The 14,780-nt window shown below is 37.9% G+C and overlaps 1 protein-coding gene across 1 annotated transcript in view; it reads left to right on the forward strand.

The window, feature by feature from the left end:
• The window catches only part of Dner (delta/notch like EGF repeat containing), a 304,215-nt gene that overhangs the window by 182,758 nt on the left and 106,677 nt on the right, over positions 1-14,780 (forward strand). Inside the window, exon 6 of the mRNA XM_063237180.1 lies at positions 2,287-2,440. Within this exon, the coding sequence (XP_063093250.1) occupies positions 2,287-2,440 (154 nt within the window). The remainder of the gene's footprint in view (positions 1-2,286; positions 2,441-14,780) is intronic.

A 14,780-nucleotide genomic window follows, 5' to 3' on the forward strand; every position in this document is an offset into this window, starting at 1 on the left:
CATGTTGTATATTTGAACAAGAACAAAATTTTCCTTAGAAGACAGTACTAGAAAAAGGAGTTTCCTGTCTAAAAGAGAAATTTTTTGATGCACTTCGTCCAGCTCTCAGCTACCAGGTCAATGCACATGCAGAGGGAAGAGGTATCTCACATTGTGCAAAACCAGATGGGCCGTCAACCTATTGCTAGGATGCAGGAGGAATTTCCCTTTGCTGCAGAGAACTCTGAGAGATGATAGAAATAGAAGGCAAGCAAACAAACAAACAAAATAGAGCTCTAAAACAAGAAGCATGGGTATTTCTAATATTCCATTCATTTAATTGTTCTAGTTTCTAAGACGTAATTAAAGACTGTGTTTTAAACTACAGGAGACTTGATTATACATATTATAAGGACTCAGTCATATTCCTTCAACAATGTATTCAGTCAGCAAAAGCAATAAAACCAACAGCAAATACCTGTAACATGTATGAAGCCTGGACGTTTGGTCAAGATAAATGTTATGTTTTACTGTTTGACTTCTTGCTTAGTTGTCTCAGGTCCAGATCTGCCAACTGTTCATTCATTCATTCATTCATTCGTTGTGAGGGGCATCCTTTTATGGTATAAAACATGATCTCATGTGCAGATTCATTTTCTGCTAGAAGAAGGTCTGTTTGGGGAGAGGGATGAGGCCAGAAGGCACGAGAAGAAAAACTACAAATGGGGTCCAGCCATAGTCAAACCATTTTGCATAGTTACCCAAGTTGATATTTCTTCCAGAAACATTGGATTGAATCAGTATTAGGAAATGTAGATATTCAGTTCATATCCTAATAGGTCAAAGATGAAGATGGTAGATAATTTCTATAGAACCTAAAATGGTATTTGATAAAATTCAGCAATCATTACAGAATTCTATTTAGCAGTAAATTTACAAATATCCCTTCGTGATCAAAGTCACTCAGGAATAGCTGCCAATAACCCTGAGGAATGGAGAGACTGAAGATAATGTTGCCATTATGTGCAGTTAGTAGCTCCCCCCACCCCCACCTTTCTGCGTTATCTAGAAACCCTTGGGGCCAACTAAAATTCTGAGCTCTAATGGAACATCAATGTGATGACTGATAACAAAACCCTAGCTTTTCATTTGTCAGCAAGGATCACAAGCAATATGATGGGTATGACCAGAGTGAGCCAAAGTTATATCATTAGCTATAAAAACAATCTAAAATTTGCAGGAATACATTTATCAGGCAGTGTGACAGAATTGTGAAACTTGATTGAGAGACAAAGCATATTGAAGAGGACCAGGGTAACCCTTTCCTCATTCAGTTGTGTTGATGAATGCTGGGTTGAGACACCTGAGAGGCAAGAGTCTGTTCCTGAGATTAGTGGCAGAGGGCTGGGGCCGAGGCTGTGGAATAGTAGAGACTGAACTAGGCTTGGGGAGGGAGCTGCAAAATGTGCTTTAATTTGTTTTAGATTGTTTAAGTAGCAGGGTTTCTAGTGTCTTTCTCCTTTGCATCTCTCCTTGCTTCTTCATGGAAATCTTCTGTAATGATCCACATCACCTCACATGGAGTGAGGCTTGTGTTTTCAGAGGTGGCATTAAGAAGGCAGCAGGAAGGGCCAATCATATTTGTATTTTTATGACCATCTCAGAAATAAAGCCTCCAATCAAATTCTCTGTGTTCCATGTATGAATTATGGTGTTTTACTAAGATAATGTTGCTATAATAAACCAAGTGAAATGGTTACTTGAATTGCACTTTTTATTTTCCCGTGCATGGAGGGAATCACAAGACTGCATGTCAAGTCCAGGTTGTATTGATGCAGTAGATCCTTTTTGGCACTCTGGAAGAATGATCTGAGTAGGATATTTGGTGACTTTTTGCAAGTGCGATCTGTGCTGAGGATTTTGATTGGTGGGGTGATATCTAATTTAATGGTGGCAGCACAATGTATCTACTCTAGCAAAACTGTCATTTCCATGTCAGGTCAGCAAAGCTTTATTTTTAGCCTAAAACAAATTGTTCTTTCCATTTCTATTTTAAGCATTTTGAAAACTATCCAGGTAAGCATGAATAAAGAACTGTAAAAATAAATGCCCATGATTAAACTATAAAAAAACACACACTGTTTCTCCTAATGTTATGATTTTAACCAGATTATGACATAAGCAGGATAAGTCTCAGTATTGGTTCCTTTATAAAAAAGATGTGGTGCTGTTGAACTTTAAGTTTGGTAGCCAAAGCATGCATGTTAGGAGACCGAGGTAACAAGCTCTGTATTTTTTGTGTTTCAGGCCACTTTTTCCTGCACCTGTGAGGACCAGTACATTGGTACTTTCTGTGAAGAGTTTGATGCCTGCCACAGGAAACCTTGTAAGAACGAGGCAAGCTGTGTTGACGCGAATGAAAAGCAGGAAGGGAACAATTTCACTTGCCTTTGCCTTCCTGGTATGATTTATGTAGTTAATAGTGTCTATTTCTCTGTGGCATGCATACTTCTTAGTTAAGGGTGTATAAGCGGTACCTTATCCATCTGTGACACGTAACTGTAACATCTCACTTGATTCTATCATTCTGTATAGAGTCAGGGAAGGGAAGAAGGAGCTTCACATGGAAGGACTGTGTCCTCTGGTTTGCTTTCTGATGTTAGGATGCTACCATTTTAGTTCTGGGAAAATAATATTCTTGGTCAAACAGAGGCCTGGATGTTTCAAAAACAATTTGGCAAATATGTACTGGGTGTGGGCTGGTACTGTGTTGGGCGATTATGTCAAGTAATTTAAGAAAAATCTAGGATAAAATACCCCAGTTATGTAAAGCCACTGAATCTTTCTGCTTTGTTAATTTCTTCTTGTTATTGTATGGTCATTAGCCCTATTCCTTGTTTCCTGTTTTCCACAAAGGGGCACATCAATAGCATTCCCAGATTTGTATGTGGTATTCTTAGATGTTGTACGAGACTCTCAAATTCTCCGAGCATGCTGAATGGCTCCAGTGAGACAGCAGTGGCTAATGTGCCTGCCCACAGATGTTCAGGGTTTAGCAATTGCCTTGATTGACTTGCTGCTTGTCCAGGTTGATTTGAAACCCTTTAGGAGCAAGTAGGATGTTTTTTAGTAGTGAATATTTTAATACAGCTGGATTTTTTTTGGATGCAGCTTCAAAGTAGACAAGTTACTATTATTTCATTATGAAATAAGATGCAAACCTCACATCAGCCTTCTTAACATCTTATCCTGCTACCAACTTCTGCTGTTGGGTGGGGATTCAGGATGAAGTAGAAGCGGAGGATGTAGAAAGAGGTAGAATGAAGTGGGAGATATGGAGGTCTGATATTCTATGTGAAGTAAGACCTAATAATGTAGACATTTATCAGCTAAAAGATGAGACTACTTCACTTCTTTATACTCATCCAAATGTGATAAAATCATAATCATGGGCTAATAGTTTGGTGTATTCTATCCAGACCTCTGTGTGTGTGTGTGTGTGTGTGTGTGTGTGTGTGTGTACACATGTGACTGTAGACATAGGTGCATCTCTCCTGCAGGTATATTAAGTATTTTTCAACATGTTTTAAAAAGTTATTATAGCACACATATTTTCTGTAGCTTGCTTTTTAAATGTTGTTGGATTCCAGACATCCTTTCACGTCAGTTACACGTGAGCCAACTTCATTCATTTGGACAGTGTATAGTTGTCTTTTGTATTTATTTCTTCTACAGTTATGTATTCAAATCCACCACGGATCTGATTACCTATGTGGCAGCTCCATTTAGATGTCCCAGACCACCTAAGCTCAGTCGTCCTCAAACCAAACTAATTGTGCCTCCAAGCTCACTGGTTTATCTTCCAGATATTTATAAGTCATCGTAGATGTTCTCCAGCTACTTTCCACTTCCACTGCTCCCTATTATATCACCTAAAGACCTCTCAGGGCCACACCTTCTCTGCTGCTGCCCTCAGGCTGGCTGTCTTTGTCTTCTGAGTAGCCTCTCACAGTTTTTCCATCCATTTTTGATTCTGCACACACTGGAACCAAAGTGATCTTGCTGAAGTCAGTGCTGGGTTCCTACATGCATGCTTGTTCCTGCTGTTCTCCACATGGCTGCAGATGATCACTTCCCCAAAGCAATCTGATGTATTTGTTTTCTTGCTTAAGCACCTTTTATCACCACTCTTTAGTTGAAGACCAAAATGTATGACTTTATTTTCCTCTGAAGTATCTCTCATATCTGCTCCTGTTCATCTCAATGTCTTCTTTGCTCTGAGTTCCAGCCATGCTGGCCTTTACCTCCATCTAAATTACTTTTCTCATTGCTGAGACAAAATGCCTGACAGTGAAAGTTAAGAGGAAAGGTTTATTTAGCTCATAGTTTATAGAGGTTTCAGTGCATCATTGGCTTGCTCCAAGGTAGGGTGGCATGGCAGACAGGCATCACAGAGGAGAAATGGTTCATGGCAGGAGGAAGGAAGCAAAACAAGCAAGGGAGGATCACAGTTCTTCCTATCCCTTATATCTTATCCAGGGTGGGTAGCACTCACAACCTTGATTCTAGTGCCCTTGAGACTAGCATTGCATCATCAATCAATCCCCATTGCACACTCTAGATTCAACCACCTCTAAAAAAGTCACACCTATGACTGCATAAGGCTTGGGGAGACATCTAGACATAAACCATAACAGGCCTTTATGAAAAAGACAATTAGTCCATCTGTTAGAATTACTAAAGTCCTAACAGTTTCAGTATTGCTGAAAATCAAAGTTTCAAAGTCTCTGAGATTTAAGGCAAACACTTAGCTGCAAGCTCCTGTACAAATGCAAAGAATGTTGAACAGTTCCAACATTCAATGGCACAAGATAGACATTTCCATTCCAAAAGTTGCCAACAGGGGGACAGCAAAAAATGGGAATGAAGCAAGACCAAAATCTAGTCCACAAGTGTTAAGGGGTGAGTGTTACTCACCCTAGGTAAGTTGGATAAGATATAAGTGAACCATGAATCAATCCCAGTGTTACACACTCTACATCTAGCCATCTCTAAAAAAGCCCTACCTAAGGCTGCATGAGGCTTTGAGGGGACATCTAGACCATAATCATAATACCTCCTAGTAGCCTGAGCTCCCCACATCTCAGACCAACCCTTTCTTCTGTGTGCCTGGTTAGTTAACTGCAGATCTGTGCCAGGCCTTTGTTAAATGTCTCTGTTTCTCAGGTAGTCTTGGTTAAATGCTTAAAGGTAAACCTCCCTCTGTTTTTCTCTTTTGTAGCCCTGCATTTTTTCCTGCATAGCTCTTATTAGTGTTCAGTCCACATTTACATGTGCAAGTCTTTCATTCCTGCCTGTCTTTTCTACCAGAGTTATGCCTCACGAGAGCAGAGCCAGCATCAATATTGTTCATCATTGAATCCCACAGTGTCTGGAAAGCTGTAGACGCTCAGTCAGTGTGGGGATGAGATGAGTTATTGAAAGCCTGTAAATGTAGGTTGATGTCTTAAACCATTCCTCTTTCGATGGATCTTTAAGATGTTTGCCGTTTTTCACTTTTAACTGATGCTAGAACAAATGAAGAATCTTTTGTTGATATAGGTTGACCATTACTAATTCAAAAACCCCAAATCAGAAATACTCTAAATTGTAAAATTTTTTAAAGTGTCATGTCAGTACAGTTTAGATATCAAATTTTTGGATGAAGGATATCTAACCAGTAACGTCTATGCAAATATTCCCCAATCTGAAAAACACCATCATCTAAAATGCTTTTAGTGCCAAGCATTTGGATAAAGGATACTTAACCTGTAGTCTCATTTAGAGCCAGTAATTGGAGGTTTTCACTGTTTGCACTGAAATGAGTTTGGTTTGATATGTTAGGTCTGTTTTCAAAGAAACTTTCTCTGCTAAAAATATAATCTCACATACACAGAGTTGGAATGACATTAACTCTTGGTTTGTGAACAAGGAGTAGGTTTAGGGAATTGGAGTTATGTGAAAGTTATTTTAGCTCAGAAATCTTTCATTTTGTCCATGCATAGCCTGTTTTATATCATTACTATGTATCAGTTAATCATACCAAAACAGGAGTTATATCTTGCCTGTCATCACATGAAATCATCACGCCTCTTAAATATCCTATCCAGGAGAAACGATCACTTTGAATCTTGATCTGCCATTTGTTTTCCTTCTCGTGGTTTTAATGTTTACATACTTTTACTAGAAGCACTTATATTTATTTTAATGGTTTCCATTTTTTTAAAAAAAAATGGTATCATGCATGAATCATGTTCTCTTACCATACTTGGAATTGTCTGGTACTTTTTCATTTAATACACATCACTAAGACATAGCCAAACTGTTGGAGTTCATTCTAGTTTGCTGCTGTACAGAATCCCATCTATCTATTCTGCTGTGAACAGGGACTGATACGCATTCTTGTATGTCTCCTATTGTGTATGTGCTAGAGGTTGTATTTTTCTTGTACTAGAGTATGCCTGAGACCTAGAAGTGAACACAAGATACACTGGGACCTATATGATTAATCAGTTACTAGGCAGCTTGCAAAATTAGTTTTCAAAGTTGTTGCATTAATATGTACTCCCAAGTGTGAGGTGTAAATGATGTTGTAGATTCACACCATCTTCCACATTTGGTAGTATCAGAAATTTTAATGTTAACCAGCAACATAGATGCAAAAAAAAGTATCTAGTTGTGCTTGTGTGTTGCTGATTGTTAATGATACTGAGCTCCTCTTATATGTGTATTAATTATGTTTCCTACCTATGTAATATCTGTTTTTTCCTTTTAGTTCATATTGTGTGTGTTGTTATGGTTTATTTGTCTGCATTCTCCAGTTTTGATGCTGATTTTGTTAGCTATATGAATTATAAATTTTCTCTAAGGTTTTTTGACTTCAAAAAGTTTTTTATGGATGGTCATTCTTATTTTATTTGAAAAATGATAAAACCAAGGAAAATAAAACAGAAGGAAACCAATAAAAAATAAACCAGTGTACGTGATGCAGGATTTCAAAACCTTATGAAACCTACAATAGTTCCATAATGCCTTCTACTGTACTCAAAATAACTGTAGATACTTTTGCACATAGTAAAAATCAAACAGATCAGAATAGAATAGAAACAATAAAGCCAAAACAGTGAATGCAACAAAGGACTTCAAAACAAGCCACTAGTAAATCCAAAATGGCTACCATACCGTGTCTTGTTATCTTTCAAATAGCTGCTCCTGCCATCAGATTTAACATAAACAAAACAAAAGAGAATAAAACCCAACCTAAAAAAAAACAATGAATATGATAATGATATTCCTGTCGGAATTGTTTCCTGGTGAGGCCTGTGTCTCTCCCTTCTCAGTCTGGGAGTGGCCCACACTCTTGGAGAGAGGCTTGGGTGTGGCTGTCCCCACTGCCGCAGCAGCCAGCACATAGGGCTGCTTTCCAGGCGGGGATCACCTCTTGGTAAGGCCCCTGGTTCTCTCAGTCTGTGAATGACACAGACTCAGAGTCATGGTCATTCTTATTATGATCCCAAATTTTGCTTTTGTAGTTAATTCATTTTATGATCTATTTAAGACAATGTTTTCCTCCCTGAACATCTGAAAGATGTTGTCTGGTATTTTCCACTAAGCATTTTAAAATTTTGTTTTCCACCAAAGTCTTTAATCAGCATGGATTTCAGTTTTGTTTATATAGCACAAGAAAAGGATCCAATTTCATATTTTACCATCATTTTACTTTTTGTTCAGAAATATTCCATTTCTATAAATACATAGTATATGAGTATATGAAACTTTGTATGATATCTCTTCTTCAATGCTACTGGCAGAATTCGGAAGGGAGAGATGCCTCATATATTTTTAACTGTGTCTATTTTCATCTCAGCATTTCTGTACTGCTTTAGTTTAACTGTTGATTTTGAATGTCCCAAATCATACGTAGTTACTTTTGATTACTAATAAGGAAAATAATTTTGCCTCATTATCTAAGATTCACCATTTTTGTTAATATGTTTGGGTTCCCATAGAAGGACAGAGGATTCTCCTTCACCTCTGAATAACAACATAATGGTGAAATTAGTATTCTGACTCTTGATGTGAGGACCACAGAGTTGTATTACCAGCCTATGAATTTTGATAATCCTACTTAGATTTGGGGACAGTTTGTTAAATGCTGGTAACTTTATCAGAATTGTGCTGGAACCTAAAGGTTGGCAAATTGATCTTGATTTACACAATGGTCCTCTTGTTTCTTTTGTGAAAATATCAATATTATTTTATAGTATCACACTTATAAATGGTAGCAAGTTATTACTTTAATAAGCTACTTTTTAGTAATAATTCTACTATTTTCTGACTACTGTGTGTTGAAAACTACCTAGTTTTTTGTGAAGTGATATGAGGCTTTATTTTAAGTCTAAGAGAATTTGTGCATTGTTCATAACTTAGACAGTTTTAAAAATAATAGAAATGCCCACCACACTGATATTCACATCATCCTGTTTTCTGAGTTTCCTCTGGAAGGTTATTGCTTGCCTGGAGTTGTCTACCTGTGAGAAACATCCCTGCCTCCATGTGAAAGGAATCATTTCCAGTTGAGTGGAATCTCAAAGCATCTGGAGAACCCTAACAGCTATTTAAAATCTTGTCTGCTCTCCTTGAATTCATAGTTTCCTCATCAGCTTTTTTGCCTTATACTTTGCACACAGCTGAGGTCTCAGCCAGCCCACCTGTATCAGGTTCTTCATGACTCACAGCAACCTCCCTTCATCACTTTTTCACAGAGCTGGGATACCCAAATGCATCACCACTGCCCCTCAACCTCTAGGCTCTGTTCTTCGTTATGCTGGAGTCAAATCCTGGTCAGAGAGAGGAGAGATTACAAGAGCGTTGCCCAGGTACTTCTATTTGCCCATCGATCCTTGAATTGGTCCTGCAGTTCTCTTGAAGAGGTTTCTTTTTTGGTCATTTCCAGTTTCCTGTAGGACTCCTTTCCCCTATTTGTCTTTCTCCCTTCCAGCTTCTAGCTTTACTTCTCAATAAGCATCTTATTTTAGTCATCACACACACACACACACACACACACACACACACACACACACACACACAGAGTTGATGTTGATTGAGTGCTCAGCACATGGTAGGTCTCTACTAAGTTTTTCCTAAGGGGAACCCTAGAACATTGTTGTTATGGGTTGTGTGCAGGTGGCCCCCCTCAAGCCTCAAGCAATCATGGCTGTGGCTGAGTCTGGTATTCATGATTGGTTTGTTGTCTGGCACTGGGATTGGTGGTGTGAGTGCTGCACCCACTCGGTGGTGGTATACAGTGTAAGGGCAGGAAGAAGGTATGTCTTTCTTCTTGCTCTTGTTGACTGCCCCGCCATGCCATCTTGCCTTGGAGCCAACTGAGTATGGACTGAAACCTCCAAAACTGTAGAAATAAAACTTCCTTTGCTTCACTCTGGGTGTCAGGTATTTTGTCTCAACAATGAGAGAGAAGCAACCAAGACAGTTGCTGAGTTCATCACTCTGGATTATACCAATTTTGTACATGAAAAACTGAGACTGGGGAAGTTTTGTCTCTTGACTAAGAATATTGCAGATTACTAGGCTACCTTGGAAGAGCACATAAATTCCCAAACCTCTGGAAGGATAAGGATAATTGCTTGTGTTTTAGCCTGATTTTCAGGAGATGACTCGAGTATGGGTCCCTTTCTGCTGGGAAAAGAGCACCCTATGTAAGTGGCTGTTCTGAATGTTGCTGAAGGGAAAATGAGGGCAGAGGGTCCTGTATGGTGTTTTAGTTCAGTGGCAATATAAGCCTCTTATCTTACTTTTACCACATGCTGCTTGCCAGATTCTAGTCACTAAGGCCCTCCAGTCTTGGTGAGGAAGGGGAAACAGGTGGTGAATACCTTTTGCACCTGTGTCGTGTCTGGTGTCTTGTGCTGGCCTCTGAAGCTCAAGCTATCAATCATCTTACTATACTCCTTCTGGTGATGCAGCCACATGGTGTGCTGAGTTCTTTCCTGTGACCAGTGTGATTCACCACTGTGCTGGCCTTGGAGATTTTTTTTTATGTTCAAAGGATCTCTTTTTAAGAGAAGACATATTAGACAATTGTACCCAAATGTGGAAGCCTATTTGCCCAAAATGAAGATTTTTTTTTATTTAAAGAGAAAGAAACAACAAAAAAAAGGAGAATAAAAGGGTAGAAATAATGCAGAATTACAGAAAAATAAACAATAAGAAATCACCAGTTGATAAGTTACATTTTGTCATCTTAGAAATAGTTGTTCAGTTTACAAAATTAAAGTTTATAAAGTAACATTCAAATAATGACTCTGCCAACAGTTCTGCTCAATGATCCAACAAAAACTTAGTAATATGGTTATCAGTCCTACATACTTATTTTTTTACCTTAAAGAAGGTAAGATTAAACATATCAAAACAGAACAAAACAGTTCAAAAAGAAACAATTTAAAGAAATACAAATTTCACAGCAAGTCCACTGGAGATCTTCACTGTCTATCTTATTGTCTCTAGTTTTCTTCCAAATAGTTGTCCCCATCTTCACACACTTTGAATACATAGTGCATATTATAGAACTAACCATATCATTACAGGATGATGAAGGCTTTCTAGGTCTTCAAGATCTGACATTGGGGAAGACAATAATGACTACCATAGTGTCTTTCATTCTCTTTGTAGTAGCTGTCCTTATCTTTACGAATGCTGAAATTGAAATTAAGAGACTAGGTTAATATCACTCTGAACAGTGAATAATAATATTGCTAGATTTTATATCATAATGCTACAGAATTAGCATTGGGTTTCTTAGTGTCTCTTCTTCAGAGTATCTGTTCATTACATCTTGCATTATATAATTTGTTCCTGTATATAGTTTAAAAAATTCTTTCCATGTGTGAATTTCTACATGTATATCTATCCTCTCTGTATTATAGGGAAAAACAAATCATAACAAGACAACAAAACAAATTCCTAGAAAAACATGCAATGAAAAAGACACATAAGGCCACAATTTAGGTGATCTACCATAGTTACTATGCTTTCTCTTGTTATTTTCAATAGACTTTTCCACATCATCAAGCTTTATATAATTAAGCATAGTATTACATAGCTATCTTTATAAAAACACAACTTTGAAAACATTATAGGACTTTAGAGCAGTTAATAATCAAAACTGGTATGGATATCTTTTACATCTTGTCATCTTCAGAGTAGTTACTTCTACTTTTAGACTTGATCAAAATGAAGATTTTTATACTTCATTTAGTTTCAAAAATTAGTTTTCTACAGGAAAACTACATTTCCTTCATGAAATAATTATTTGCAAGCTGATTAACATCAACTAATTGACCTCGAAAGCAGTAGACATACACATTAGACCCTCACAGTGGAAAGTATGTATTCACTTTGAAAATTTATCCACTCTGCTTTGATGATATTACAAGTTTAATCATGCAAAATTATCTCATTTGAGGAATGAGTTAATTTAAACTAAATTCTTATCACCAGAGAACACAAATACTGAAGGAAATCTTTCCTTAGTGATGTTGTTGCCTTAATGCTATGCTTGTTTCTCTCGATAAATCACTTCTTTATAAGTGAAGATAATGTTTTAGCAAAGAATATGAAGCTCAAATCTGTTAGTCATTTTAATACTTTTTCTTTGATTTCTATTTCAAGTGTCCCAACAGTCACAAGTCATGTTTTGAGTCATAGTTAATAGAGAGGTTGTGAATATAGAGGATTGGGTTTTGAGTTGATTCAATAAAAAATTCCCCTTTAATGTGTGCTTTGATTTTAATTACAATTGTTTGGAAGTAGGAGAAATTTTTTATTGTGTATTTTTAAAAATTATAATTATTAGCACGTATTAAGTATTAGCACACATTATGTTCATAGAATGTTTCTTTGTGGCATTTTCATACATACATATACCATATTTTGAACATGTCCATGTCTTTTGTTATCTTCAATAGAATTGACTATATTATCAGACATAGTATAATTGAATATATCAGTACATAACAGTATTAATAAAAGCACAACTTTGCATATAGTATTAAACTTCAAAAATAGGCAGTAATCAAACCAGAATGTGTATCGTAGTGAGTCTTGTCATCTTCAGTGTAGTTGCCTATACTCTCAGATTTGATACTATCAATCATATCAGTTTTGAATAAAATCTGTCGATACCAAACAGCAGTCAAACAAACCAGATTTAACTAAGATCAGTCATGATAAAACAGTATATCATACAGGACTCCAGATTAAGTTAATAGGAAATTGAAGATGATTACTGTGCTATATCCTGATGTTTTTGGGATAGCTGTCTGTGCCTTCAAATCTAATGCAAGTAGACAAGCTGGGACAGAATAAAATCTATCTAAGCAGAGTGGTGCAAGTAATGTGGGTTTTAAATCCTGATACACTATTAACAATATTTTCTGCCATCTTTTTTAAGACTCTCCCTCCCCTTTCACTTCCCCAGGGTACACTGTGCATTTTTGGGTCTGACCAAGATCCTTGGTTTTAAATTGGGGGGGGGCAACCTGCTATTTATCTAAGTGGTTCCAAACCTGCTGTCTTCTGGACTTGATCTCTAATTGTATTCCTTTACCTATTAAAGCCTGTCTTTCCACCCTATCCACAAATACTGGTCTAGTTGCCCCTGTTACTCTCTGGTTCCCTGTCACATAGAGCATTGTTTTCTCATATTTGATTTTCAGTCCATGTAGTCTTTTTCATGTTAATTATATTTCCTAAAAATAGCATCTCAGTGGATCCTACCTTCTGATCAACTCTACATGTGTGTGTTTTTTAAATTTAGTGTCTCAATTTAGTGTCCATCTATATTAGAGATTATAACTAACCTTCTCTGCCTCATTTCTGTTGTGCTCTTTTTCTACCATTAGTTGTCTGTTTGTCTTCTTCATTTCGCTTTCTGCTCCATTCATTGAGGCCTCTCTGCAACTGTTCCTGGAATCCTAGTACTTTTCTCTCTCTCTAGAATGCCCTGCAGTATTCTCTGTAGAGTTGGATTGGTAGTCATGAATTTCCCAAGTTCCTCTTTGTCTTGGAAGCATCTTGTTTCTCCATTAGTTTGTAGAGACAGTTTTGCAGGGTATATCAATCTGGGCTGGAGGCTATTTTCTTTCAACGCTTGGGATATTTTGCTCCAGGTTCTTCTTGACTTGATGGTCTGTATTGAGAAGTCTGCCACGATTCTGATGGCCCTTCCTTTATAGGTTATCTGTTTCTTGTCTCTAACAGCTTTTAATATTCTGTTCTTATATTGAATTTCTGGGATCTTGACTATTATATGCTTGCGTGTAGCTCTGTTTTGGTTGTAGGTGGATGGATTTCTGTATGCCTCATACATCTGAATATCATTTCCTTTTCCTATGTTTGGGAAATTTTCCTTAATTATTTCTGTGAATAGCCTTTGTAGTTCCTTTGTTTGTACCCCTGCTTCTTCATTCACATTCTTTATTCTCAAGTTACAGATCCTCTTGTCATCTAGCTTTTATAGTGTTACTGCTTGTTTCCTTGTTATTTTTAAAAAGTTTTTCCTTTCATAATCCCACTTTGCAAACCTGTCCTCCACTTTGGATAATCTATCCTTAGTTTCTTTCAAGCAATTTTTTCCATCATTCCATAGAGTTTTTAATTTCTTGATAATCTCTTTGAATCCGTTTCATGTATTCTATATTTTCTTTATATTCATCATCAAATGGTTCTCTCCTTTGTTTGAGTTCCTCGCTTCTTCCGTCTGTGTCTTCTTGAGGGATGCTTAGCATCTCTTTTATTAATCTTCTCATATCTTGCTTTACTTGGCTAAATATTTCCCTGTTGAACTTGTCTGTGAGGTCCCAAAGATACCTCTTTATGTCCACTGATGCCGTGTCTGATATTGCATGTTTGCTGTCCTCAATCTCGTTTGTATTTACCTTTCCTGGATCAAGGTTCTCAGGTTTCTGGGCTGGGGACTTTTTCTTGTTGCTTCCTCTTCTCATATTTTTTGGTTTCTTCCATAAAGGCATATAGAAGAGGCCCCGGTTTCTTTCTTTGTTGGTTATGGTTCTTCTGAAGCATGCTGGTTAGGTGATTCTACCCCCACCAGCGTGCTATTGTGGTGCAAACAGGGAGTGTATGCTGGCCCTTCCCCTCGAGGTCAGTCAACCTGCTGAGGCCTTCACTGTGTTAGTGTGCATGGCACATAGGGAATTGGTTTGGGACAACTTAATGTGTCTCAGCCAGGGGCATGACCCAGGCCAAGCACACCCCACCAACCCCATCTGGGAAGGGAAAAACTGACTGAAGCTACTGCTGTCCCTTGTTCTTGCCAGTCTTGCCCGGTTCCAAGATGTCGTCTTGTTGGAAGGACACCCTTTTCTGTGGAAGGGTTTTATTCCCAGCACTCACTGCAGGTCAATGCAGGTCCCTCCCCTGCCAACTCAGCTCTTTGTTGGGCCTGCCACTCCCCCAACCTCAGTGTGACTGTGGTTCCAGTGAGTCAAAACAGTGGGAATTCGGGCAGCTTGATAAGTTGCAGCCGCCTGAGTTTGGGCACTGCAGTGGGAGCACCAAATCTTTAGGTGTTCGAATAGTAGCACTGGGATTCCATGTTTGATTAGTTCTTCTCACCTTAGTTTCTTCCTGGGTCAAGAGGATCCATCTCCCTCTGTCCAGCACTCCCCACACTGTGTTATTTTGGCATCTAAAATGACTATCTCAGGGAGCCTCGGTAATCT

Source organism: Cavia porcellus, unplaced genomic scaffold (assembly GCF_034190915.1).
Source record: "Cavia porcellus strain 051 isolate PalLab524CR breed Dunkin Hartley unplaced genomic scaffold, mCavPor4.1 scaffold_26, whole genome shotgun sequence".
Taxonomy (NCBI): domain Eukaryota; kingdom Metazoa; phylum Chordata; class Mammalia; order Rodentia; family Caviidae; genus Cavia; species Cavia porcellus.